Source organism: Photinus pyralis, unplaced genomic scaffold (genome assembly GCF_008802855.1).
Source record: "Photinus pyralis isolate 1611_PpyrPB1 unplaced genomic scaffold, Ppyr1.3 Ppyr1.4_LG5, whole genome shotgun sequence".
Taxonomy (NCBI): Eukaryota; Metazoa; Arthropoda; class Insecta; order Coleoptera; family Lampyridae; genus Photinus; species Photinus pyralis.
Window position 1 is genome coordinate 20,407,452 of NW_022170596.1, and position 25,866 is coordinate 20,433,317.

At 36.1% G+C, this 25,866-nt stretch overlaps 2 protein-coding genes across 4 annotated transcripts in view; one reads left to right on the forward strand and one right to left on the reverse strand.

The window, feature by feature from the left end:
* Window positions 1-25,866, forward strand: part of LOC116170350 — a 326,971-nt gene that overhangs the window by 253,354 nt on the left and 47,751 nt on the right. The window lies entirely within an intron of this gene.
* On the reverse strand, window positions 6,349-8,537 carry LOC116170351 (cytochrome P450 6j1-like). Of its 2 annotated transcripts, none has more exons than XM_031486680.1 (6): window positions 8,485-8,537; window positions 8,333-8,396; window positions 7,343-8,286; window positions 7,084-7,296; window positions 6,809-7,039; window positions 6,349-6,765 (listed from the first exon to the last, which is right to left on the reverse strand). In XM_031486680.1, the coding sequence occupies exons 3-6, from the start codon at window positions 8,199-8,201 to the stop codon at window positions 6,596-6,598; spliced, it is 1,473 nt and encodes a 490-aa protein (XP_031342540.1). In that variant the 5' UTR covers window positions 8,202-8,286; window positions 8,333-8,396; window positions 8,485-8,537; the 3' UTR covers window positions 6,349-6,595. The 2 variants fall into 2 exon arrangements, with proteins under 2 accessions (XP_031342540.1, XP_031342539.1); XM_031486679.1 differs by having other exon boundaries at window positions 8,446-8,517.

The following is a 25,866-nucleotide window of genomic DNA, read 5'->3' on the forward strand; positions in this document are numbered from 1 at the left end:
AAAATTGAGACCCGGAATGATAACATGGGATTAGGAAGGCAGGTTCTTGGTGACAAAATATGAAAACAAATGTGATTTACACAATGATTTTTTCCGAAGAAATTAGTTACCTCAGCAAAATTCATGTAGACCAATGACAAGCTACATTCGAACTCAGGGGCTTGTTTGCTATAGTTGCTTAATTCATTTATTCTTACAATTCCACTACCAAATCTCTGAACTCCTAAACCACAATTTCGAAAAATACTAGATTGACATTTAGAGCCACCCCTACAGCCACCTCCTCTTTTCTACTTACTACATTGGTGCCAGGTTCCGTGACTCCTGTTTCTGCGAATCTAATAACGCTCACTATTCCCAACGCTATGACCCAAACTCCCGAACACCTGCATTCGTTATCTATCACGTGATGTTGTTAGTAAAGAAGGCCAATTAATTTGTCCGATAACGCCTTTTTACAATACATCTGACCAGATCAAACTTACCTTACGTCGAAATTACTATTAAATGTTCCTTTACTTATGCGTAACAAAATTTATGATACTCACTAAGTACAACAAAGACCATTAAATGATAAACAATTTCTCAATTTACAATAAATAAACGAACATTAAAATGACAATTTAACAAAATTTTCCAATTCTGTGTCTATTTGAAAGAAATTCCCCTAGGTTCTATCAAATAAATGGAAACACTTTCCATACAGGATATCCAGACTGTTATTTCCAATGCTTAAACTGAAATTACGTAAATTTTTTACTTTAGGGTGGCTGGCTCTCATCTTGCGCATTGTTTCAACCTAAAGAAACGTCACCCCCCTATAGTTTACACAACAATACAGAAAATCACATTTGGAAATATGCAAGAAAATGTGGGGTTCGAAGATTTTTTTCAGTTCAATTGTGTAAAAAAAAACTGAGAATCACAAATATTTTTTTCAAAAAATTGTTTAATGACATGCTGCCATCAATATATAATTAGAAACACAAATAATCATGTCTTTATGGATCATTTAACAAAAACTTCTAATTAAATTAAAAGGTACTATGGTGAGACACTTAGCATTTTTACACAACTTCTCTCTACAAATAGATTCGGTCTACTTACGAACGAGCGATAAGTGGCAGTACTCGACACCGAAATTCCACGAGAACACGGAACTGGTACTAGGGGTCTTGCATTTTAAAGAAGCAAAATTTAAAAGCTCATTTTCGGCCATACTAATAGTTGCAGTAAAAATATTCTGTGATTCACAAAACCAAAGCCGAGGATTTTTCGGCGTCACTGTCAACTGTAGTTAAATCTTTACAACTGCCCTAATGCAGTTCAAAATTAAATAGGAATTCTCTATGAATTAATAAATAATAAAATTAAAATAAAGTTGATTAGAAGAGAACCAATTAAAAGGAGATAATCCCAATAAAGTGCAACGTCTAGATTAATTATGTCTGTAGCTGAGTCACGCACCATCGCGAACATTGCTATAGCGATTTAAAGGCTACTTGTAAATATTATATCTCTAATTCAATTAATTAATTAATGTTAATTGAAAAGCATTTACCTTGTAGTAAAGTAGGTATTCCGAACTTTTTTAGTAACGTTCCACGCATTATATGACCAAATTGCACCTTTCTTTTTCTAATTTTCCCGCTTAGTTTACACATTCATACATATTTTCTCTGTCAACGGATATCTTTGACCACCCACCCGAATGCTTTCTTTATAAGTTAAAAACTAACAGTTCCTTTCGACCTCATATTAAGTGAAGTTTTTTTATGTCTTTTTGTTGCACAACCAAATTCTGTGTATTTAATCAAGAAGTATATGCATTAAAGGAATTTATGGCTTTGAAACCGTCAAGAAAAATTGGTGTACATTTCAAATACGGGATCGACCGTTATGCATCTAAATTAGAACGACTACGAGTTCGTTATTTGGAATTTTAGAATTTCAGTCCATGTAAAGATTCATACTGCTTAATTATGAATTAATCAGTATCTATCCAGTAGGATCACTTCAGTACCTTAGACAAATAAATGATTGTTTATATCAGTAGGTACCTACTGGGCAGAATTTGAGTCTTGGATTAGGGTCCTTTTTGAGGATCTTAACCCGAGTTTGCAATACTTCTGTATAAAATGCTACGTGGTATCGTTTGGTGATGTTTAAAAAGCTATTAGTAAGTGAAAAACAAGAGGCTTTGTTCACCAGTTTCTTAAGGTACATTTTACTGGAGTGTAAAATAAAATGTTGACAGTTACTCCTGTGCACCAAAATATCTCCATCGGTCTGTCAAGCGGTCAACAAAAAGTGTTCGATCTTTGAATTTTTCGTGAAAAGATTGATCCCTTAGATTAAAAATGAACGTGACGTGACGTTTGTTTTAATATCTACAGATATTTGTTACTTATTTTAAAATTGTCTATTTACATTGGCTTGATTAATTATGGTTGTCGTTGTCATCAGAGGGAGAACAATGAGGTTGGAAAAACTAAAGACTAAAACTTTTACCCTATAACAGTGAAAATAATAAGCCGGAAAATATCGCCATAATAAATAAACATTATGCGGAACTAATTATTTTGATCGAAGGAGGAAATCGGCGTATAATGGCTTCACATAAATACATTCATGCCGGGGTTGTGATGTCTAATTTGAGGTTGTTCGTTACTGAATTCAGCAGTAAATTATCTGCGCGTTATATACGTTCCCTTATTGATTGGATAATAATTAGTACGTGGGCGAATTATTTAGCGAGATTGGTACTCTATTTTGGTTTACAGGTTGAATGTCCTGTCTGATGAAATCTGTTATCCTGCATTCATTCAGATTCTAAGATGACAAATTATTGAATTAACGTATGTCCCTAAGGAAAAGTAGCCTCCTGCGTCTGTAGTGGCCACAAGTCCATTAATTACAATCACTGTTTCGGAAAACTTTTATTGTAATTGATCTTATTTTTCGGAAAATATTCTTTTATAATTCGGATTCCCTTCTTTTGTGTTGACTATGGCGGTTTTACGTAGAAAAAGTATACTGTTGTTTTCTAATGCGCTCGATTGCACAACCGATTCTTTACCTACAAAGGGATTAATATTACCTAAGTCATTTTTCTGTTAATTTGGTTTATTTGGCAAGAGGCTTGAAAAACAAAATTTTCTTTATCATGGAATGGATCGCGATCGTTTTTGAAAAACAATAGCGACCTTTCTTATACCCTTAAGAACAGTGTACCAATTTTCATAGTGATCGAACATAGTTATCGTACTCTCGGACAGACAGACGGACAGCCAGATCGACAGACGGGCAGACAGACGGACGAACAGACACCAACACAAAATTATAAACGATTCCGAGGATCTCTTTTGAATAATAGAACAATACACACTCTTTATCAGCTCCTAATACGAGTAAAAGTAAGGGGTCTTTAAAATAAATGATAACTGAGAGTGAAAATGAATAACCAAAAGTGAAAACTACGAACGAATTTCCATCTCAAATGTTAGAAAAAAATTTGGCAGCGTCGATTGTGACACACGCAGTTCTACAAACTTTGACCACTAAAAGTTCCTAAATATTTTTTGAACGGAATTTATATTGAACAAAGTATACGCGCCATTTCCCATAATCCTTTTGCTTCTCAATGAAATTACTGTAATGGTAGATTCTGAGCGTACATTTTATTTCGTTCGAGACTTTCGGCTAGGTTTCAAGTCGGTCGCACGGGATCATTATAAACTGTACAAAACAAACAAGGGTGCTGGCGGAGTTATAAATTACGCTTGCAAACTGTAAGTAAATTTTCGTTGAATAACTTACTGTCGCAGAGAACTTCGGCATAGCGTAACTAACCTAAAGTTTTCTGTTCGATGTTGCTTTACAATAATAGTTTCAAAGGCACTATGTCTAGCTAGGTACCCAACTTCCACTTGAACATTAATTTCGAAAGTGCGCATTGATGTTTGCTTTTGAAACATAAAATTAAAAGATAATTGCAAGAAGTGTAACACTCAGTTTTCAATGTTGTTTGGACTTTGGAAAATGTAATTATCTGGCGCTTTCCAGCGCAAGCAATAATAATGTCTTTTTCGATATTTGGAATATTGCATTCACTGAATTTTTACGTATTCGCGTTCTTTTGTCGTATGGACTAACTACTTTAATGAAAGTTTGTGCTAAAACTTAAATGTGTTCTCCTCCTGGTTCTCCCTTAACCTCATTTTTTCTGTTACAGTAAATTTTGGGAGAAGTCGTTTGGACAGCATTGATGACAGTAAAATAAATTTCAGAGGTCGACTTAACCTTAACGTAAACAAATTTTCCCCATCCCGATTCAAAATGCTTTTGGGGCATTAAAATATTTGTTGACCAAATTAAACATGTGCTAAAATTGTTGTTTGTCGTATTTGTTTATGGGAAGTAATAAGAATATTGTGCACATGTGCCTTTTCCACGTGTGTGAAGCAAGACAGTGTACTATCAGCGCTCTTATCAAATACACTCTCTGAAACAGCTTGAGGAAACTTCACTTTGTCTGGATTTAATAACTCGAAATAGATTGATAAACAAGATGAAAAAAATTCTCGGCGGCTGGTCTGACGGTAGAAACTTTTCACTTTCACTAAGCAGACTGCTGCTGCTGAATACGATACGGATAAACCGTTTAAAAAACAACTTTCCACAAGTTTTTACTTTTACGTCACTAGACTATGGCTTATCTTTTATTAACACTACTCGATAACGATCATAAAAACAACCCAGCCCGCCCCCTAAATCACCAACTTTGGGTTTAAAAGTATACCAAATTTTGCTTTTCGTGGTTGCTAATTAAAATCAATCAGGGTATTTTAGGTAACCTCAGAGAAAGAAATCGCAAGGGGGTAATCAGGTGATTTCGGATGCCACCCAACGTCTCCTCGCAAAGAAATGAGATGACCGTGAAACATTTTTCCGAGAATTCCCATTGAACGCCGGGATGTATGGGCTATAGCATCATCTTCTTGGAACCAGATGTTGCCATTATCATGGTTCTGTAATAATGCAACCAACCAACCAAATTTGAATGATCCCCCTCTATTGATTAAATCTTTCACTTCCACAAATAGCAAGTTATACTTGAAATGGCGATATCTATATTTTAATTGGTTAATGTCTTTTTTACTATCAATCACAGACGGTTTTAAAGGTCGTCCCACTCATTTCAAATCCTGAAATTGCCGCAAATTCGACGTTCACTTAATTTCATAATGAGTTTACTAATGTATAGCTATATCCCTATTAAAACGGATGTACACTTAGCGCTTCCTCCCGGGCGCAACTAACGATTGGATATAATGGAGAATCTTTGCACCCCTCAATGTAACGATTTATTAATGAGATCGATGCGATCTATGATCACTAATCTCACAGTTAACGCAATATGGTGACTGAGGGAAACCGCGAAGCTTCCACAACTATTCTAAATTGCATATAGCCCTGCGTTTGAGTCTCTTCTTTGGTTAAGTGTGCCTGGGCTCGGTGTTCTTCCATCTAAACTAAAATCGCAAGATTCTGGCGATATGAATATCAACGAGATCTTTAAGGGCGGTGGAGGAGGTTATACTTGTCTAGAAGTAAATATTTTCACATCTGACTGGAGGAAGCTTAACAAGGGGTACATAGTAAGTGAGCCTCGCTTCAAGCCTGCGCACTTTTCTTCAAGAGGTTTTGGGCTATAAATTCTATTGAGAAATCACCAGAAAGTGATCGTTTTTATTACAATACTTTACACATTTATTTATTTATTTTTTTTATTATGAAAATATTATATTTATGAATTTAACAAAAGGTTACAACATTAACATATTGCAAATAAAATTGTTTAAAAACATAAAAAAACAAGTTGTAAATCAGCATTATGCATAATCAAAGCGCATGTTTGGTAATACAGATCAGTATTTTTTATTAGCGAATTATTATTATCGATCTCACGAGTAATTTTGGCTGCGTTAAATAATTAATTTTGTTTAATTACAATTATTGAGGGTACGTCTTTATTGTGTAAAACAAATCACAAAGTAAATAATTAAGTTGTTTCTACTGGTAGCGTTATCTAACGGTAAAATTATAGCACCTCCGAAAACCATATCGAGATTATTTTCTTAAGTTATCAATCTCACAAGTAATCTAACTCAAAATAGACTAGAGCCTGCACATCTACACTATAGTAGAAAGCTTTTAGTGAAAATTTGAAGTCTCTATCTATTGTAGTTGCTGAGATCTCAGCCGGCCAGTCAGCCATAACGAATATAATAGCGTATTTTTTTCAAAAATGCACTAAAAATAAAATTTTAAAAAAAATTTACCGTATATTTAAAATATAAAAATTTTTATTAAATGCTGTCTGTGGCGGTAGAGTGCTTAAAATACAAGCCGCATTTCCCTGCTGAACAGCTAAACTGAATCTTTGTTTTAAAAATTCAGAACAACGTTTTTCTTGTGTTTTTTCAAGAATTTTTTACTAATTTCTGAATTACACATTTATGATCGATGCAAACGATACTACTTTTAGTTAATTTTAAACGGTAACACTTGAAGAGGTCATCTGAGTGGTCCACTACGTTTCACTGAGATGCGTAAATCTTACATTGACGCAATTTTCTGGTCTAAAAATGAGCGGCGAGTTAATTGGTATTGTCTCTCTTGTTTCTGCATTTCTTTCCACTTTAAACTTCTTCAGTATATTTACCAGTGCCATCTTTATCGTTACCAGAGCAAATCTCTTTCCTGCAAAAGTACGTTAGTATAAAAAATGCACTATAGTATTTACCGATGCAACCCCTAGGCCCAATACCAAACGCCATATGTGTATCCTGCTCCCTAAACCTTTCCGGATCATAAATCTCAGGGTTTGGAAAGTACTTGGGGTCGTAATGGAAGCTCTTTAAAGGTACAATTATTCCCGTTCCCCGTTCCAATTGGAGTCCCGTTTCAGGAAAAGTGTAGTCATCGAGTGCTTCCCGCTGAACAAAAGTAGTGAGAGGGTGTTTCCGTAGTGTTTCTAATAAGAACTTGTAATTTTTTGCGAAACTATAAATATCGTACCATTAACAACCATGCTTAAGTACTTCATTTCATGCAATCCCCGATAATTGAGATTTCCATATCTATTACTTATTTCAACAATTTCTTGCCTCAATCGATCTTGTATTGAGTTGTTCAGGCTTAACTCGTGGAGCGTAAACGAAAGTATAGATGATGTCGTTTCTTGTCCCGCAAAGGAAAAGGCAATCGCTTGTGCAAGTAGTTGAGTGTCGTCTAAATAAATACATGAAACGTGTACTCTACTTATAGATGAACATACCGTGCACGAATCTGCCATTGTTTCCATCACTTCGCTTAAAGTCCAGCAAAATGTCTACTAAGTCATTGCGCTTAAGATACTGCTCCTTGCGTTCATTGAAAATATCTGTAAAAACGCCTCGAAAATATTTCACTCCCTCTGGATTAAAATACGTGAATTTAAAAATCTTAACCGCAAAATGGACGAATATATACGCGACAGTTATGATGACACCAATAGTTCCTTTGGTAAGTATATTTTCGCCATAATATTGAAAGTTGTGTATTTGCTTTTGATAACAATCGCATTTTACACCAAACATGCATAAGGAGATCACATCCGCTGCAAACCTGGACGCTACCTCAGTAACCTCCAGATCTCCATCTGGAATGTTCGCCAAATATCTCGTTAGGCGATCTGAACACTCATCAATTATCTCCAACATGGTCTTTATCTTGCCAGTTGTAAACACTGGACTAAGTTTGCGTCTCATATACCTCCAGTCTTCTCCTCTTAAGTTTATTAATGAATTATTAAATATTGGATCGTAATGTTTGTCAGGAAAAAATAGCTTGTTTGGAAACGACACGAAATCTTTAACGAAGATCCTTTTCGCTATCTCAATATCCTGGATTACCAGTATCGGCTTGGTAAATATAAAGAATCCAAAATAAGGCGAATCATATTTCTTTCCGGTTCGCTCCAGGTACTTGTTCAAGTTATCTCTTTCGAAAAAGAAGCGCCAGAAGCTGCCGAAGAACAAAGTTGGTTTGTCGTATGGCACACCTCTTGATTCCCAGTACTTGTACTTATTTTTAAAATAGTGTACGATTGTACAGGCGCCGATCAATAGTGCGGTGGCAAATATCAACAATATCATATTGAATTGTGATTTCTGGCCCAAGAAGCGATAAGTCGTATTTGGTAGTTGAGCTTGATTATTGCGTCCCTCGATTTATTCGCAGCTAAATTTGTAGACTTTAGAATAAAATTCAAAAATAAATTATTTACCTGAGTGTATGTGCTCACTGTTCAGTGAGCAATATCTTTTTCCGTTTTGGGGATCTCGGGTTATCTAGAAACATGCACTGTTATCACAGTTTTCATCATTGTAATTGGGGTACACTCTCATTGTGCAGGTAGCGTTAAATAGATGGAATTACCACTGTAATTATTCGTTAGACTGAAGAACACAGCCGGTTCTGATTTGCTCAAGAAGTTGCTGTCCTTTGCATTGATAACGTTCCATAAATAGTAAACGGTCGTGACCGTCGGTATTTTTAGCATTGCGGCATAGCAAAACACGATGATAATTAGTATGATTAGGGCAAATCGCCTCTTCTTAGAGACTGCTTTACTTTTAATGAATTGCTAATAATTCAAATAAAATATCATCGTAAGTAATGGGCATTTACAGTATGATAATAACTGTTTAATTGCATAAATTTTACCTAATTTGACCATCATCCTTATCTTGGGCACAGTGTCTTTGCACTGGTAATGATAACTATTAACGCGTTAAAAGTACAGGTTTCGTCAGGGCTGTAACGGGAATCCTCTATTGGGGTTTATTTAATTTTTTTATTTTTGGACGAATGGTCCCGGATTACGGTCCTGCGTAATTGCGTGTGAAAGCTTAGAAATGTCGCGCCATAAGACAATATTAATGGGAAGTACGTGCCAGACCGGCCGCACCCGATTCCTCAGGGCATGTCAACTGCCAAGTTTGTGGAAATCTTTCGTTAGGCAAGTTTGATGGGCGGTACTTTGGGAAAAATTAATGTTGCGGGAACGAAAGACAGACAGACTGATCAACATCATCAAGATTTTGTTTGATTCGGATTCCTGCCGCTTCCCTTCCTAACGTGCTAGTGGTAAAAATTAAACTGTGAGAAAATTTTGTAATTACTAGTTTGAAATGAGTTCAAAAATTCAAATGCGCGTTATAAGTCCGTACAAGGTTACAAAGTTGCATCGACTATTTAATTACAACTACAGTTGTCGCCACCAACTTCAAATGCTATGAAATTAACGTCCAGACCGCAGTGTTCCGCACAGACCATCCTTGCCACCCATGGTATTCATTCAGGGGACGAATCATGTAACGAGAGCGGTTATTTTCCGTAAATTGTTTGCGATCTTTTTCAGTGAAAAATACGGCAGGAGAATTTCTCAGTTTAAAGAACGGTCAAGGTTTTAGTAACATTCCGCCAAACGAATATTCATTATGTCAAGTTCAAGTTTTAGTTTGTCAGCGAGCTTTATTTGTCATCTACGTCATAGTTATCGTTATCGTTATAGTCACGTCTTCGTTTTAAATCGTATTTGGCGGAAATTTGTTTCGCTTTACACAATAAAAAAGATGTCATAGTATGTTACATCTCTTACACTGCAGATCAAGCCTTCTTGGGAAAAGACAAAAGAGAAGCAGTTAATCTAGTTCAGAGCTGCAATTAGTATCCATAATATCCAGTAGTTTTCTTGGAATTTATGATTTTGCTACAGTGGAAAAGTTACGCGAAAAAGTGGGGTTCCAATTTTGGAATCATAATATAAAAAGTGTATTTCAATTTTCGCTACCCTTAACAGAATCCTTGTGTAGCCATCGCGCATATTAGTTTGTCAAAAGAAGTGTCATTTGTCAATAAGGATTAACGTAATATAAAATTACGGCAAGGGACATTTACATATTAACGTGTAGTCGTTTAAAAGTCCGCAATCGTAATTCAGTTAAAAATATTGTCCGTATTGATAAACAAAGTGCTATTCAGCAAATTCCCCAAACATTTTACCGTGCTCTACGCAGTTCCACAACGTATAAAGAAAGATACTCTAATATCTCATCAAAGCGAAATTGCGATAAAGAAAACTGTTAGCCACGTAAGATAATATTTACGTTCATTTGTGTGCCGCTGAAGTTAAAACTAATCAATGTGAAAAGTTAACTAAAGGAATTTCCAAAACATTAAACCTAATTTGAAGAACTGGTTTATGTCAGTACTCGTTTCTTTTTCCAATCCTACATTTGTACTGTCCAGGAAAATTAATAACCGAAACCTGTATTTCATCACCAAAATGCCTATCCAAAAAGAGGAGAGTATTTCAACTTATCGGTTTTAAGAATGCATTGAAGATCTCACCTGTTAACAAATTCAACATTTCGATAATTACAAAATTCGGAAAATTTTAATCCCTGCCATACGACTGCTGTAGACTGCATTGGTCGTTTTCCGCGTTCCCCAGGCTGTAGAAACGAGGGAAGATCATGAATGTAGAAGGCCCTAAAACATCTTGTAATCATACTGTTTTTTCTCTTCAACACATGTTTTGCCCAATATGAATACATGATGTAAGTAGCATAACCACCATTTTAATTGTTTAATGACTCAACAATAGTTTAACCTGGAAGTAGCATGTGGTATATTTTTAAATTCAGAAAAATATGGGTATTTCGAAAATAAAATGAAATACAGGGTAGTCTATTAAACAAAATTCTATTATTTTTGTACCCCTTAGCTGTAGTACGCCACTGCGTTTTTTGAGATACATTAAGACGCCTCGTTGTCACTTCCACAACTTTTACATTTAATGTATACCTACCTCTATCTGCGATAATATAAAAAATATCCATTGTGTAATTTATAATCAATCCCTGGGTAGACATAGAAATTTTTAATGGTTAACTATGAATCGAGACATGCTATGTGAAAGTCCTCATTTTGACGCAGAAAATATTCTGCAGTTTGATGTTGGACGGAAAAGCAAATTAACTTGCTTAATAACTTGTTTATTAATTACGAATGTGGTCCGTACTTAGAACTATACGCAAATATTGAAAAGCAGTTTGATGAAGTTCGTAATTAAAACTTAAAAAATAAACAAACTTTTTAATTCAAAAAGTAATTATAGACTTTCTGCTGAACTTCGTAGTTAATTTACCTAGGTTTTATTAACGGGTGACCCAGACCTCATTCATGATTTTGGACAATCAGTCCGTCCGTCCGTCTGCGTACATGATACCTCATGAACGGTTTCGAATTGTCCAATTCTGTTTTCAGTAATAGCTAGAAAATGGTCAAGGGACTAACTGATTCATTTTGGTTATTTGGATTCTCTGCCCGGCTGTCTGTGTTGGTCGCTCCTTGTTTCCAATAAAAACCTTGTTAGAGGATGGCCTACGTGACGTTGATGTCTCATAGTTTCAAAATTGATTTTTGCAATTGTAAAATTTTCTAAACCTCACATGCACCGGTATATGATGCATAGAGCGACTAAATGAAAGGAAGTGAGAGCAGAGAGAAAGCGACCACTGTAAATCTTACTATGCGCAACAACAGCTCCCCAGTGTAAATACAACAAACATTTAGCAGTGCACATCTACTGTTAAACTAAGAAGAACCACCGGGAGCTAATAACATTCAAATATGATTATGAAAAACGCAAATTGCTAACTCGGTTTTGATTTCAAACTTTCGCAGCGTACGCGTCAAACTTAATTTTCAATATGTTTACATGATAGGAAAATTTCGAACGTGACTGCCATAATTCTTCGCGAATTTACCAAAGTTTCCAATTTGGCGGAGAAAAAAAAAATGGGGACGCATTTCTAAGTTTAACCATTCATTCAGTGTGTATCTGATGAACTGGATTGTTTCACCCTCAATCTACGTGCTTCGATTGTTTTATTTCGAGTTCGTGTCAGGTACTTAGCAAATAAAGTGGGCGGTTTCGGCAAACGCACGGAAATAGGGGGTTATATACGTTAAGGGTGAATAATTATAGCTAATATGGTAATTGTTAATTAAATTTCAGTTAGCAATCAGATCTAAGAGATTACTTCTTACTATTGTATTCGGCATCTCCTTTGTTCAACTTTTAGATAAAGGTTGCCAAAGGACTTTTACAAATTCAGCTGTATAGTCACGTATTTTGTTGTTGTTCCAATATGGTTCCGGGATTAACCATTACGGCTACGAAATTGGAAGAAAATCGTGGCGAATAAAGCACGAGAAAATTCTTTTCGGGGTAAAACATCGCTACTGGTGGACTTATATCGCATCATTTGCAATGTTTATCGCACCCTAAACCTCCCAACGATTGCGGTTGACGCGTTTTATAATCGATTTGGGTGCGTTGCGTTGGTAGATTTTGATCCTAGTTTAAAGCATTTGATTGGCTCTATAGTGGGGGTGTTTATAGCTACTCTGATTTGACAGTGTCAAAGGCATCAACCAATTAAGGCGAGGATCAGGATTAAACCCGAATCAAAAATGTTTGTGCAACCGACCCTAAGAGTATTCGGTAACACAATTCGTGGCTAAAAGCAGATGAGAAATTGAACTATGGAATACAGGGCTTTCATTTCAAAACCAACTACCGATTGTAATTTAAAAAAAAATTCTACGAACACGTTAATTTAGATAGCCAGAGGGAAGTGTTAGTTTTATTACCCCACAGCCTCAACTACTCCCACGGAACATTGGTATAAAAATGTTCCTTATTTTCTTTAATGTCTGGCTTGCCACAGAATTCGGTTACGGAAAGAACTATTGGGAGATTCTTTGGAACGACCAGAACTCTAAATCCGAACTGTAATCTGCTACACGCCAATTATCTATAGTTTTATTATTATTAGTTTGCAGTCAAAACTTTATAGAGAAATTTTCCACATCATGAGGTACTAGACCGAACTCTAATCCAACGCAAAAGTTCTAACCAAAGAGTACCTTCCAGTTCTTTCACCATGCATGAAACTCGATAAAATATCTAGTGTTAGTAGTTGGTACCATTGGCATTAAGAAAAATATCACGTTTGCTTTTGTCGTTGAAATGACAGGTCTGATTTTTGCGAAAGAGGTTGCTATCTGAAGGTGTACATTTCCAGAGTTTGTTTAAATTACTTATCTAAGCGCCTTTACACGAATGGGACGGGGCTCTTGATGTTCATAGAATTCTTCTTTGTTAACACGTTTCGTTTTAGGTTATACCATTTGTTTTAAATTAATTACCTATCTTCGTTTTACCTATATCGCAATCCGAAACCCATTTAATAATGGAGTGCATAAATTTGAATTATGAAGATATGGGATTTTGACATTGTAGTTTTTGGATATATTTTTCTTTGTACGTTACGAGTATTGTGGTGATCTTATTAAAGAAGTATCGTGTTCTGGTTGAGATGCAAACACTTACTTTCGAATTGAAGATTGCTACCTGTCCATTAGCTGGAACTGATCTAATATGTTGTATTTAAGATCGAAGAATCGCGTAGTTTATCTCAAATACCGGAAATTTGAAACGTGAAGATAACCTGTAGGTAATTGCTTTTGTCATTAGTTTATCTTGACGTTTATCTTTACCAATGCCGTGACAAGTTGCTCTGCAAGTGGTATCTTGAAGACAAAAGTTGTTTACGTAACACAGTTTCCATTTATGTTGCCTTTGTCGTTAGTGTTAACGCGAGGTAATTACTTTGCCAGGACAACGGTGTTTATAGTACTGCCCGAGGATTCACAAAGCTTGCATTCTTATTTTATTTTTAGTTTATATTTTCATTTACCGTTTTTGCGTGACTTATACACGCCTGGCGCCCAAAAATTATATGAGCTTTGCCAAACCTCGGTGGTTGTTTCACTGGAAGACCCATTTCCCCTAGCTAGCCGTGGCGAATTCCCTTTTCCTTCTCGAGGTTCACTGCAGATTCTAGATATGAATATGGCAAGGCTCTTTGATAAAAATTTTTCTCGGCGCACATCTGCACCCCAGCACAGAAACATAAGTCAATTATGACTTTAGATTTCTGATTGCAAGCAAATAATGGCAACGATCAAAATCCTTCAATTCCAAACAGTCTGCTACCAAATTGTTACAAACACTTTAGGCGCGAATCAATAAAATTAATCGAAGCATAAGACTTCTCTTTTGGTCGTTAAAGGGATCGAATGAACACACGAGTTGCACGATGTTACAGAAATTAAATTTATTCTACTATAACCCATGAAATTAAACAATAAAATTCTAATAGTAATTGGGCCATAATGTCCGAATAAACAAGTTCCGCATTTGCGTTCAATTACAAAAATTACACAACTACCAAGAAAACTTAGAATTACTTACAGCACAGTTTTCGGGTTATAATATCCAAATACAATCCGAACGCACAAAGCACTACTTAACTACTGGAAATAATTGCAAACTCGGCCTCGGATTGGGTAAATCAAACTTCTTTCTTAAAGCAGGAGCATAGCTTGATTTTGAAAAGTGGCAATAGGAATTCTTCAAAACGGACCGACAGCAACTTGGCCTCGAAACTGGCAAAAAGCTCTTCCCCTTCTTCTGTTATTGTCTCTCCGACGCGTAAATCGGCACGTACACCAACATTACTTTCTTCTTTCAGAACTTTCTTATCTATATTAAGACATTTCTACGAAAACAAAACAATTTTTTTTTAATAAAACGCCGGCATAATCTCTAGACAATTACCTTCATTTTTTGTAAAATAAGCGAAAAGCTTAATCAATCAAATCTAAGCTGTCACAAACGCATTAACGCACAAATTGATACCGAAACAAAGTGAGATAACATTTTTCTTAATCTTAAACCATTCCAAGAATTACTATATTTTTTACAAGGAAATAAATAAACAAGACCTCAACACAAACTCGTTTTGTGTTAATTCGTAAATAATTCCAACGAAATTGATTAGCAAAAATTATAGTGAATACATTTAATTAAAATTAATAACACCCGAATTCATTCCAAATGAGTTGTTCTAAGCGTCAACGTCCTAAACTGACCTTTTTTACACAGCGAAATATAGGACTAGACGCTTTCCAATGCGTAAAAAAACCGATGCGTAATGTTTAAACGTCTATGTAGCTCAGTGGTAGAGCGTTGGGCTACATAGTCGGAGGTCGGGTGTTCGAACCTGGGTAAGGTAAGCATTTTTCATCTGTGGCAGAAATGGGAATTTCCTTAGATCAGTTTCGAGCACTCTGCGGGCTACTCCGACTTTTAGGGACAACTCATGACCTTCTGCAGGGGCACCTCTAAAAAGCATTATTTGGGCCACTCTGTAATTAGTAGTAAAGTAGGGCGCAACCAACGCTTTTAATTTTTCGGATTATTCCATAAAGTCAGAAAGAGACTAAAGAACTTTTCCCGATTTTTCTCGTATCGTTTCGCTTGATTTTTGAGGTAATGAGTAGTTCAGGTATTATCGACTCCACTAGTGCGGTAACCTCTGGCGGCGTGTACATAAATCCATTGTCGTTCTCATTCTATTCATGAAAACTCATTTTCTCAACTTTATTAAATTAGAGAACTTCGTATAGAATTGGACACGTAAATACTGACCCTCTTTTTTTAGGATTAGAGTAACATAGCACGTGAGGATTTTGTTTTAATATAAAAAAGGACATGAACTTTTCGCACTTCAGTAGCAACAAGTTAAAAAGTAATCGTAAACATAAAGCGCATTTCCACTTGCATTCATTTCCCATTTGTAAGACGCGACTTCTGTTAAAATCGTAAAAATCCGGCCACAAATATGAAACATAGCGTTGCACATGTGCAATCCATTTTCAGTTTAAAGAAGAATTTCATTTCAATGTTTTTCTAAATAAAAAAGTTGGCACTGGGCATGCGCAAAACCAAATTTTGAAACTGGCGTTTGGTTTTCCTTTATTCCAAGTGCCTATGTATCAAATTTCATTTAATTGCTTCCATAAATTAGCTCTTAAGATAAAGACTAGTAGCGTCTCAACGAACTAACGGACGGACGGACGGACAGAGTGGCCACAATAGCCACTTTCATACCTACACGTTTCTCAATTTCCACAAAATTATTATTAGGTGAGTGATACAATGTACAACATTAAACTTTTTAGCGCATTTTTGCAAAAATTTTTTTTTGTAAAAAGTAGCTTTTAATCTCACTTTGGCTGGCTGGCTGGCTGGCTGGCTGGTCGGCTGGCTGGCTGGATGGCAGTAAATGCGCGCCCGTAGAAAAACGCTTGTAAAAAGACAAGGAGTGTACATGTAACTATCGGGGCCGTGTAATTAAGAACGTTAGGGATGGGGCTACAAGATTTGGAGTCGACGACATCTGGACGCCATCCCCGAGCGTATTATACTAACCTGGAGATTTTTCAGTTTTTATCTATCTTCTTCTACAGTTTTTCTCCGATTGTTTTCAAATTGGTGTCGTCGGGAAGATCTTGTCAACGCGCACAACTCCTGCGTGGCGGAATTTTGTTTTTTTTCCTAGGGGCGAAATAAACCACCTTTTGCGCGGCGCGCTTCGTGGGGTAGTCGACTTTGGGCGCCCAAAAGTTTCTTACAGCGCGAATCGCGGTCTCTCTTTCTCGTGTCACTAATAGAAGGTCGAGCTATGTGAAGTACCCAAAAGTTGAATACGATTTTATGCCGGGATTTTAGCGAAATCTACCAAAATGTGAATTACGAATGAACGGGACGTCGGAACTGTGTATCGACAAAGGGAATGTGGTAACCCCCGACGAGATCTTACTGATGGTAGAGTCGAAACTTCAAATCCGATTTGTTGCGGGTGATCAGAAGTGGGTGTCGACAAAGGGAATATGGTAACCCCCAAAGGATTTTACTGATGGTGGAGTCAAAACTTCAAACGCGAATTGCGAGTGCACGGTAACTGAGGAAATGGTACCGACAAAGTGAACGTGGTAGCTTTCGGCAAGATCTTATTGATGGTGGAGTCAATATTGGCTAATAAAACACTGATCTGCCACACAAAAATGCGCTGAAGTCCCTTCGATCTCACACGAGGACTTTGATCATTTTTTTTTTCTTTTTCAGGTAAGTCTATTCAGCGTAGAAAAATCGGATATTAACGTAAGTACACCATTTGATTTACCGAGCCATCCACTTGGCTTTTGAGTTTTCTACGAAAAGTTGCAGTCCACTGAAATATGAAATGAAGTTCACTGATGTGAACAAATGAGAATGCAATTTAAGCTACGCAAGAAAAGAGGACATTCAAGTTAAAATATGCTAATAGGGTTTACGGTGGCAGCGATCCAAACTTTCAGACCAACTCGAATTTATAACTTCCATCCTGATTTGAGCTTGTGGTAATTTTTGATGCAAATTAATTGAAATACTAAAATTTCATTTATTCATAATAACTGTCAGAAAAATTGCCAATTACAACAGGATTATGTACTTTCCACGCGCAAAAAAAAACACCTCTTGAGCATTTTCCAAAGTTTCCCCACTAATGTGTACTAATTATCACTTCATGTTAGTTGGGTTTTTGTTTTCAAAAAAGAAAACACTTTTATAAGGAAAAGTTTCTCTCTCGCACGCACTCGTTAATTACACCAACCAGTACGTGTAAAACTTTGAACTGTTAAATTATTCAGTTTGTGTTTAAAAGGAAGGAAGTCAGGTCCACGGTAGATGCTTTATTTCTTCTTATTATCAAGTTAAACGTTTACAAGCAGGCGTCTGTTTTCAGTAATAGTTTATGAACTTAACTGGCAGCAACAAAATTGTTAATTTACCATCTTCAGCGGTCTTAATCCATTTAAGCAGGCTTTTCCTCTCCACTTCGCACGTGCGGAACGTGGACAATTTTATTATACGAAACACATACACAAATACAGCTTTTCGTACGTGTTTACACGCCAACGATTCCTACCGTCACTGATTTTTAAATATTAAAACCTCTTCCATCTCCGTCTAATATTATCTATTCTTGAATTCGCAATACCTCAAATCTACATACAATTACTTTTAATTTGTAAGTTAGTTTCGTAATTACCGTTCTACCGTAAACATGTGTCGTTAGTTTTCTGCGGAGATTAAGGTGGTATAGGTACGTACATTTTTCTTAATTATCACCGTGAACGTTTGTAACGTATACCCCTGAGAGCCGTTTACGCTGGATGGCTTATTTGTAACAAGCAATAAAAACGGAAATTATACGTAACAGTAACATCTTTAGTTTGGAAAATGGAACGATTATGGGATGTTGAAATTGATCTTGCACGTTGATTACAAATCGAAATCGCGTCCTGATATTTTTATATGTATTAATTTATGATTAAACACATACAACCTTGCAAATGTAAGAGGAGGCAAAATTCATTTCCTCTTTTGTGAGTTGCAATGTCAAGAGTACTACTTACATGTACTTTCGAAGCTTATTACACAGCACTTTTTTCGACTTTTGGTTTACCCTTGGTGGAAACATTCGTTTCTATTATACTTGACTTTAAAGAATAGAGAAGACCCCTCTCATAATCATCCAATTTTGTAGCCTTAGCTCCGCATTCAGTATGGTTTCCGTTCAATGTCTCAGAGATATTGAAGCTGAACTGATCAGTATTTCATTAGTAAAGTTTAAAATGATCGATCTCACGAGTAATCTAACTCAAAATAGACTAGAGCCTGAACATCTACACTATAATAGAAAGCTTTTAGTGAAAATTTAAAGTCTCTAGCAATTGTAATCGCTGAGATCTCATCCGGACAGCCAGCCAGCCAGCCATAACGATTATAATAACGTATTTTTTTTCATGCGCTAATAATTAAGTTGCTATACTGGTAGCGCTATCTAACGGTTACATACACTACCAAAGTACACTACCCTCTAGTTGTCCAACTCTGGCAATCTCGGTTTGACCTAATTTTAAATTGGTAACGGAAGGTAGCCTTTCGATTAACAAAATTCTACGGAATGTACGACGTAGACTATAGAGTGATGAAATTTGACAAATATTGAACTATTTATTACTGAGTACCGGGTATAGTTTTATACTACGACATTTGTTTCGGGTTTGATTATGTGGCACAATATGGTAATAATTAGCGCGGTTTGAATAATCCGGTATGGCGCACTAACTTGCGTCCTGTATAGCACAAAGTCCAGTAATAAATAAATACGTATCCTGGACCCACTATGGAAGATCTTCTATTTCACTGGTTTTTTCCAGGATGCTCGTAAACTTTCGAACTTGATTTTTCGTTAACTACCCTCATTCAAATACCAGTAACAATTGAACGTTGCTTCCTTCTCGGAGACTCTACGAACAATCCTTCTCACTCGCCTAATTTTTTTATTAATTCGCACTCCAAAGCTCCAAAATGGCCCTTTATTAATGAAATATTTCATGTGTAATCATTAGTTCATATGAATTTTTTTTAATCCGCACCCACTCGCATCCCACACGCTTTTACCTTTGCAATTTTGCATTTCCCACGAACCTCATTAAGATATGACACTAAATACCGAACAGACTGACGACGCCAAGAACTTCCGAAAGTCATTAACAGGTTATATAGATATACGTATATTTCAATAAATGACCCGAAAAACTATAGATATCCAATTTAACCAAGAACTAACAGACTTTTAAAAACCTAGATTTACTAAAATTTTGGAATGATAAACCCCACAAATGACACACCCTGTACATTTATTATACTCAATACATAAAATTGCGTAACCCAAACAAAACTTCAACTTTTAACGCTACAAAAATTCGAAAAATTATACGATACTAAAACGCTCCCGTTACACTCTTGAAGTTGAATGCGATTTTTTTTTTAATTGACTTTTCCGAAAACGGCAGGAAACGATTTAAAATGGTTTTGGTGCATTGCAGTGCATTGAATATTGAGGAAGGTCCAGTAATTGTTCGGGGATTTATTGTCAGCATAAGAAAAACTTCATTTATGAAGTAATCGGCGACTACCTGAAGTTGGCTGGACCAACCGAATTTTTAAAATAAAAAATGGGCATAATTGGTGGTGGCGTTTGATTAAATTAAATAATTAGTCGCAATTGTTCCAGCTAAGCTATCCACACCGTGTACTTGTGTTAAACCTATTTCTTTGTACTTATTACTCGAGTCCAAAGAAGAAAGGAAGTCAAAATTAGTTGGTTCCCAAAATATGAACTTTAATTCGTAAAATAAACTAATAACAAGTCTATGAGATAATTTAAGATATTATACGAATCGTCAGTAGTCGGAAGAACGGTAAGGTAGTCTCGTTGGAACGGTACTGTTCTCTCGAGCTCCACCAGAAGGTTTCAACCCTTGCTCCTGGTGTAGGGGCGGTTGTGAAACAGTCTCGAAAACCACGGGTACTCAAGCGGACCAATATGTCTTAATAATTCCCGGATCTTGTGGCAAAATATTTACGAATCTAGATAATTAAACAAAAAATGTAGATAATTATGTGTGTTACGGGTCTGGACGAGAAGTGAAATTTAAAATGCAGAAAATTAAGCAAAAAGTACGTCACCTACCCCTATGACACACATAGACAAAAATATAACTTTGTGCAGCAAGACTTCGCCTCGCCTGGCCATATTTTCCATCGACCGGTCGTATGTTTAGATCATATAAAGGGTGTTCCAAAAAAAGGTCCGATATTTTATCCAAGTATAGTACTCATGAAAAGTCGTAATAAATATAGGTCCGTAAACTAAGTGTTTTTGAGATAGAGGTGATTTTGTCCCTTAATTTAAATATTTTTGTTTTCGTACATTTGACTTCAGTGGTTGAATTTTCTGTGTGCAAATGGAAGGAGGACACATAAAGCATCTTTTTTAATTATGTTACGTATGCATTCACTGTTCGTTTTTTTTTAATAATGTAATTTGTTGAAGAGATATAGTTGACTTTGTGTGGGCTTCAACAAATTATATTATTAAAAACAAAGGAACAGTGAAGTTTCCTAATACGTAAAATACTTAAAGAAGGTGCTCTATGTGCCCTCCTTCCACTTATGCACAGACAATTCAGCTCCCTGAGTCAAATTTAGGAAAACAAAAATATTTAAATTAAGACACAACTCTATCTCTGAAACACTTAATTTGCGGACGTATGTTTATTAAGACTTTTTGGCTTTTCATGAGTGCTATACGTGGATAATATATCGGACCTTTTTGATATAGCTTACAGCTAACTAAATCTGTGCCAACATACGTGAGAGAGAGCCAACAGTGGAATACCGATCATGCGCACTGAGTTAACATTCCCGGCATTTCACTGGCGTGTGGCGTGTTATTCCATTAGAACATACAGGGGTTTACGGCGTTTGTAGTTCACACCAGGCGTATCTGAAATTCTTACTGGTTTTGTCTACTAACAGATGTGTTTTAAAATTGGACTTGTATTTGGTGACAAAATCACACGGATCACATTTTAAATCCTTGGCAGATCCATGTCTTAACAACGGTTAGATGTTAAGATGTGCTTTAAGACGAATTATGTGTGATGACGAAATAGCACGGGCACACTTTATACCTTTGGTGATCTGTCAGGCATCTCTGAATTGATTTCATTGACTTGTACATTTAAGAAAAGCACATAGGAGATTTGTATGAGCAGAGTTAAAATTTACGCACTGTAAGATCTAAGTATGAAACGTTTGAATTGGTCACGTGGTGTTGGGAAAGTATTCTAATTCATGGAAGATAGGTATCGTAATTAAATGAATTCTTTCACTGTTTCTTATTCAATTAAAAAAATATTAGCTTCCTTCAAATTTTATTACAACCGCGCTATCTAGGCTCTATAAGGCATATTTATTTTATCCTATACAAGGAGAAACTTACATTTTCTCGCCTCTGTGAGGACGCGAAAGAAGACAATTGCACGCATGGAGCGAGAAAATTCAATTTTGTCGGCTAGGCGAGAAAAAAAATACGCCTTATGTAAGCTAGATGGCGCGGTTGTAATAAAATGTCAAAGAAGTTATTTCTTTTTAATTAAATAAGAAACAAAATCGTCAACACTGATTTAATAATTAAATTTACCCTATGTTCACTTTATTTTACTGAATTCAAGAATTTATTTAATTACCGCGAACCTATACCTATCAATGTTTCGTGAATTTGAATACTTTCCCAATATCACTTGACCAATTCAAACGTTTCAAACTTAAGTCATAATCTAGCATTTACTTTCAATAACGAGCATCTGTATCAATACATTTAACACCAAGATGTACTTTGCACTGTAAGTAGAACACCGCTTATCCGCAATAAGTAGCATTTTAACATACGAGACTACCCCGAAGTTAAAATGTGTCCAGTGTGACTGTAAGGAATGAATAAATCTATTTATAAAACACATTTTTTTAAAATACAAGATCATCAAGGATTTAAAGTGTGCCCATTGCGCTTTCGTCGCCAAGCATAAATCCAGTCTTAAAAGCATCTAACATTTGACAAGACATGGATACTGCGAAGGATTTAAAATGTGTGATTTTGTCCCTGAAAACACACATTCAATTTTAAAACACATTTGTTAATACACAAGACCAGTAATAATTTCAAATGCGCCTGGTATTAATTACAACCCCTTAAATCCCGTTATTTTCTAAGGAAATAATCACGCGCCAGTGAAATGCCGGAAATGTCAACTCAGTTCGCACATGATCGGTATTCTCCACTTGCACCTCTGCTCTGTTGCACCGTGACTCCCTTCGGTGTTCCGCACTGTGCAATCGCAAGCGCGCTAGAATTTGAATTTGCGTTGAACTGTATTATAAGGGAAAGGGGTAGATCTACGAGTAAAAAATATACTCGTGGGCCCACGTAGATTGCACCGTTTCGTAAAATTTTTTTCGCGTAGTCAGAAGGAAACGGAAACGTGGAAATAAACAAAACAAACGCGTGCAGGTTCACGCGTTAAAGCAAATCCAAATTCAAGCGCTTGCGGTCGGACGTTGTTGAGGGATTAATTTTAAATGTAAGTGTATAGGATAAAAAATATTGTGTGCACCACGGCACGAAAGTTGTTTTCCGGGCCTCAGGAATATCTTCCTTCGCCCCGGAAAACAACCACTTTCCCGCCTTGGTACACAAAGTACTATTTCTCGTCTAGCCTGGAAAATGAAATTTTCTAGCTTTATCCCTGTAAAGAAAATGTAAGTTTCTACTTGTATAGAAATTAAAAAAAATATTCGTATCATGTTCTGTTAATTGTCTTGCTTTAAGTTTCACTAGAAGTCTCTACCTACAATTTTAATCCAATCTTATAAACAATTATATAATTATTAATTATAATTATATAAATTATAAATCTCTCTCCAATGTTTGAGGATTTTTGAAATTTTTCTACAACAACCATGCCCAAAGCAAACAGTTCGAAAGTGCAATACTTTGGCGAGAGGTAGTTCATTATCGGTAGTAAAGCATGGCAATTGGGTGCCACTTCTCCATTCTGCGAAAAGCAAAGGGGCTGCCAACTTGGTCGTAAGATTGCAACCTATTGCCATGCTTTTCTACTGATGATAAACTATCTATCGATGATGTATTTATTACTTTTTAGAACTGTTGTCTCAAAAAACAAAAAAAACAGCAATAATGAAAAGCGTCGTGAAAAATAATGATCTCAAACCCGATGTTCTATAACGTGAGATACGGCACTTATTCTCCTGCTGGTTCTTGGACTACAATATAAAAATAAAAGAAAGAGAAAATATGCTTTCAAATGACGCCCAGAACCATGAGGCTTTTAAATTAGGTAAACCAACCCCTTTCAATAGAGGAAGGAAAACTTGAAATTAACGTTACGCCTTTAAGACAAATTTGACGGTATCGAAAATTGTTAGTTTATTGGAAATGGATTTAATAGGAAGTTGGGACACGGTAAAATATTTGTATCTCAGATTTTTTGGGACTTTTGTGCTGATGGCATTTTGTCCGGGGGACTGTGGTAATAATATGCAAAAACTATCGCTTTGGCGCCAAATGAGATCACTAAAACTATAGAGCATTCGCACCTTAGTATGCAGTATGGGGTCTTATGGACTATATCCCTCCTTTACTAATTTGCGTCATTCTTCAATAACGCTATCCTTATTCCTTACCGCAATGATGCCAAACTTACATATGATTGAATTTAAGCTTTAAAACAAAATATAACGTCAAATCTTCTTGTATTGTCATTACGTGTGTGGTTCGTTTTTGTCTTTCGTATTTAACACATTTTATTGTCTCATTGCTTTAAAAATCGTTCTTTTAAGAACGCCTCCATCTCGTACTTTATATACAAGGTAACTTTGAGTGTTCTTGTAGAACCGTTATTTGATTTCATCTTTTTAGAATATCCCATTAAATGGAAGCCGAAGCTGAAGCAGGATCTGCTAACGTGAAACGCCATAAAGGAGAGTGTTTTATCCGGAAGGAGAAACACCTCATTATCAACGTGCTGAACTATTTCTCGGGAACGATGAACGTTACTGCAGCTGTGAAAGAAGCAAGTAAAGCTTTATGTTGTTCTGAACGGAGCATCTATGCCATTAAAAAGGAAGACGGAAACGAAGGTGTATCAAGCCCGAAAAAACGCAAGCAAAGAAAAGGGAAACAAAGCAATGATCGTCTTCATGTGTATTATGAAAATGTGCAATCAGTTATTCGACGTAAAGTGCATAACTTCTTCATTACAAATATTCCACCAACTATGAACAGCATCTTAGCTTCCGTAAATGACGATAACGATCTACCCAACTTTAAACGCACCACATTATTCAATCTCTTGAAAGATATGGGTTTTGAATTTAAGAAGGTTGGCCGCAAGAGTATTGCAAATTACATAATATTTATATTTTAGGTAAAAATATTGTGTATACGGATGAGTCATGGGTTAACATTGGTCATTCGGTGAGCAGGGCGTGGCATGACACCACCGTTGAAAGCAATCGTCAGGCATTCATCAAAGGACTCAGTACAGGTTTAAAATCACCCACTGGTCTAGGGCCTCGCTTTGCGTTAGTACATGCTGGTGGTGATAATGGTTTTATTCCGGGCGCGGAACTGACTTATCCACAACGAAATGGATGCAGACACTTATGAAAAGTGGTTTTTTGAACAGCTTCTACCAAATGTGCCACCGAATTCAGTCATTGTTATTGACAATGCCTCGTACCACAGTAGAAAGTTGGAGAAGATACCAACAATGTCGTGGAGAAAAGAACACATTATAGATTGGCTTCGTGAGAAAAATGTACCGATTGAAGAAAATCCATTAAAACGAGACCTACTGGCTTCTGTTGCGCATGTTCGGCATCACTACGACAAAAATAAGCTTGATGTTATTGCACAATAAAAAGGTTACGAGATTCTCCATTTACCTCCATACCATTGTGAATTAAATCCCATTGAAATGGTGTGGGCTCAAGTTAAACATCATATCAAAATGAATAACAAAACATTTAAAATAAAGGACATGGAAGAATTAATAAAAATGGGTTATTCACAAGTTACGGTTCAAAATTGGCAACATTATGTCAATCACGTGAAAACTATCGAAGATGGCATGTGGGCAGCAGATTATCTTCAAGATGATGTTGAAGAATTTATAATTCAAGTGTCGCAGTCATCTTCCGATGAATTTCAATTCGATTCCAGTGACTAATATGTATACTGTACATTTGTAAATTTTTTGGGACTTAATAAATACAAGCTGTTCTCGGCCACATTTGACAAACAATTACAACTTGTTATTAATTTACCTTTTTGACTTCTGAGGTTAGGTTAAAAAGTA

Excerpts from the sequence above, each read along its gene's own strand:
- LOC116170351 (XM_031486680.1), bottom strand. The coding sequence starts at position 8,201 with ATGATATTGTTGATATTTGCCACCGCACTATTGATCGGCGCCTGTACA. Across the intron at positions 7,040-7,083 it reads CTTAAGCATGGTTGTTAATG|AAACACTACGGAAACACCCT; the intron begins GTACGATATTTA and ends AGTTCTTATTAG. Across the intron at positions 6,766-6,808 it reads TGGGCCTAGGGGTTGCATCG|GAAAGAGATTTGCTCTGGTA; the intron begins GTAAATACTATA and ends GTACTTTTGCAG.